Here is a 3,572-nt window from a genome sequence, read left to right on the forward strand (position 1 = left end):
TCCTATTATGAACGATGTTTCCCTCATTAACCCATTATGTGATGTTGTGTCTCACAGGTATACCAAGTTCCCGACCGTGTTCCGAGTTACGAAGTCACCCGAGTTCGGATCGAGTATCATCAGCTAGCGGTAAACATAATAATAATGATCGTAGTCCCCTATACACCAACACATGTCTGACGAGTAATGAAGGCCATCTTCTACCACTTCAGCAGTATATGCTGGAACAAGCCAAGCTCGCGGGTAAGTTTGGAAATCAGGGGGCCTATTCTACAAACAACTTCATCAATCTTCAATGACTTGGTTGGTACAATATTTTATTTCTCTTCCTCCAGGGAGAGTCTGCGTCGTGGCTGGGAGCTGATGGCTATCTGTCTGGCCTTCTTTCCTCCCTCCCCTCGTCTCCAGAGCTACCTCGACTCTTACATGAACAGACATCGTAATGACCACTACGATTTCCCAGAGGTAGGCAAGTGGCCTATACACATTCAAGTGAGCCACTATGCTACCGTGGCCTGTAAGCGACTGGAGAGGGGCGGGGTGGGGGGTAAGCGACAACCGAGGAAACCGTCCGTGGATGAAATCGACCAGGCTAGGGTGAGTAGAAACAATACAACAGTAGAGTAGAATATAATTTCATAGTAGAATAAAATTAGAAATGAAAATAACAATAGAGTGATTATTAGGGGGCGGATTATATGCACGAAAAAATGGCCCAAATATGTATGCAATATGCACCAAAAAATGGCCAATATATGCAAGAATAGACCAGAAAAGCCTAACCAGCCTAGCAAGCTGGCAATAGGTAATGTCGGGCTAAGATTGATGTCTTTTGCCATTCATATGAATATTCTGTGCCATCGGTGTGGAATTGTAGAGTGGTGGTGCTAACGTGAATTCGGAATCTTGGGAGGCAGATGTATTATGCTTCTCGAATTTTTTCCGCTTTTTCTCGAACTTCTTCTTCCATTTCTCCTTTTCCTCCACGTCTAACTCCTTCCATTCTGCCGACCAGAAAACTGCAAAAATATGCAATCATCTAGGTTCTCAAATACCTATGTGTCACAGAGGGTCACAGCATTTTCCAACCTCTAACTGATGTTCCCTTCATCTATCTTTTGATGAAATTATTGAAGAAAAGAAAAAAAACACCTATCCAATTTTTACTTTCTCCAATTTTTAATAAAGGAAGGACGGACTAAAAAGTAATGTTTGGCGACGCTTTTTGGTGGAAAAAGCGGTCAAGCGTACAGGGGATTTTAGGGGACTTTTGATCCATGATTCAGGGTCACATACCGAAGCTTTTGGCGAAGAGAAACCTTTGTTACTAATTTTTCCGAAGTCAAAGTCTAACACCTATCCAATTTTTACTTTCTCCAATTTTTAATAAAGGAAGGACGGACTAAAAAGTAATGTTTGGCAACGCTTTTTGGCGGAAAAAGCGGTCAAGCGTACAGGGGATTTTAGGGGACGACTTTTGATCCATGATTCAGGGTCACATACCGAAGCTTTTGGCGAAGAGAAACCTTTGTTACTAATTTTTCCGAAGTCAAAGTCTAATTTTACTGGACTATAAATAACCTAAGTAAAACAGTATTTACAAAGGAAGTCAAAATAAATAAATTCATCAACGGTGTGTGGTCTCGAATCTTAACATGTTTGTAATGTTAATATGAAATGGTTCTCGTATTTCAGCTCCAAATATTCCGACCCAGTATGTTCGGGTCTACTCTGGCTGAAGTAATGTCTCTACAGAGGGACAAGTTCCCTCATCATCGGTTACCGTGGATACAGACCACGCTATCCGAACAGGTGCTCAGACTAGGAGGCAAACAGACTGAGGGTATCTTCCGGTAAGTCTACACAGATAAAGCGCTCCTAGAGGCCCAATATTTAATAGGAACATTTCTTTTATCTGCTGAACATTTGTTCCAAAATTCATGACAACCCCTTTCGGGAGTTGTGGAGAAACTAACAAAGTTTTTTTGATAAGAGATTCCCACTTCTTGTTTTTCCCTACTTCTTTCATGGTCGGGTCCGGAAAGGTGAATAAACTAGTGATTTGATACAAGACATTATTATGATATTTGAAGCCATTACTGTGAATAAAATTACCTATTTTTTGAATGAAATTGAAAACCCTGAAGTTCCTCTCTGTGTGTGAGTTTCATGAGTAATCATACCCCTTCAGGAGAACACCTCAGAACAGTAGAACAATCTAACCCAACCTCAAACAACACACAACGCTTCCACTCCCCCCTCCCTCTTGTTGTTGTAGTAGTCATTGCCCAAGTCAAACGGAATCAAACCCCTTCTGTAGTTGGTAGTCCAAAGAATTCTGCCACATAACCCCTTCCCTCTCGTTACAGGGTGTATCATATCTCATTTTTCTCTCATTATACAGGGTGTCTGCGGACATGGACGAAGTGACGTGTCTCAAGTTACAACTGGACCGATGGGATCTACCCCAGTCCCCCTTACTGGATGCCCACACCCCCGCCTCCCTACTCAAACTCTGGTATCGAGAACTGTACGAACCTCTCATACCGGACACCCTGTATGGGGAGTGTGTTCTGCATTGTGAGTCACCCAGTAAAGTTCTCAACCTGGTGGAGAGACTGCCTGAACTGAAGTTAGACGTGGAGGAAAAGGAGAAATGGAAGAAGAAGTTCGAGAAGAAGCCGAAAAAATTCGAGAAGCATAATGCATCTGCCTCCCAAGATTCCGAATTCACGTTAGCACCACCACTCTACAATTCCACACCGATGGCATTATGAATATTCTGTGCCATCGGTGTGGAATTGTAGAGTGGTGGTGCTAACGTGAATTCGGAATCTTGGGAGGCAGATGCATTATGCTTCTCGAATTTTTTCCGCTTTTTCTCGAACTTCTTCTTCCATTTCTCCTTTTCCTCCACGTCTAACTCCTTCCATTCTGCCCACTTCAGTCGTTATTTTAAGACCGGTTTTGTGTTAAGCTACGCCGGTTCGCGTCACCTGTGTTAAGCCAATAAATGGATGAGTGACTTAAACATTTTATTGGGAATAAAGGGAGAACGGGTTCTAGTCTTGATTTTAAATCATTACATGAAAGTAAAATCGAAAAATCAAATCAAGAATAATAATAAACTGAATATTAAAGTAGGTACATAGGTACTGATTTTCTCTAATCACGATCGAATAAACTACGGGCTAAAAAATTCCCGGAGGGACGGGCCCAGCTTGTTACCCATTTGCAACTGCTCCATTTTAATAATTTAACGTTTAAAGTTCAAACAAACTAAATATACCCGTTATAATGTTTGAGTGATTCAACTGATTTAACAAGCAAGTTAACCTGTTCTGTTCTTATTGTCCCCAGATGTTTGCCAAACCTGAGGTTGTCCAGCAAACCAAGATGGATGCCAATAATCTCGCCATGGTAATGGCACCTAATTGTCTTCGATGTACTTCAGCAGATCCTAGGATTATATTTGATAATGCCAGGAAGGAGATGGCATTCATGAGAACTCTTATTCAACATTTGGACACATCCTTTATTGAGGACGAGAGAGTGTTTTAAATTACTCCAGC

The 3,572-nt window shown here is 41.7% G+C and overlaps 1 protein-coding gene across 1 annotated transcript in view; it reads left to right on the forward strand.

Annotated features, from left to right (window-relative positions):
- LOC103514939 overlaps positions 1–3,572 on the forward strand; it is a gene marked incomplete at its 5' end in the record, with an annotated part of 17,434 nt that extends 13,862 nt beyond the window's left edge. The window contains 6 exons of the mRNA XM_026827781.1: positions 58–129; positions 232–597; positions 1,696–1,853; positions 2,405–2,632; positions 2,978–2,985; positions 3,332–3,572. Of these exons, the coding sequence (XP_026683582.1) occupies positions 58–129; positions 232–597; positions 1,696–1,853; positions 2,405–2,632; positions 2,978–2,985; positions 3,332–3,561 (1,062 nt within the window). The remainder of the gene's footprint in view (positions 1–57; positions 130–231; positions 598–1,695; positions 1,854–2,404; positions 2,633–2,977; positions 2,986–3,331) is intronic.

This window comes from Diaphorina citri, unplaced genomic scaffold (genome assembly GCF_000475195.1).
Source record: "Diaphorina citri unplaced genomic scaffold, Diaci psyllid genome assembly version 1.1 scaffold1246, whole genome shotgun sequence".
In the NCBI taxonomy this organism is placed as follows: domain Eukaryota; kingdom Metazoa; phylum Arthropoda; class Insecta; order Hemiptera; family Psyllidae; genus Diaphorina; species Diaphorina citri.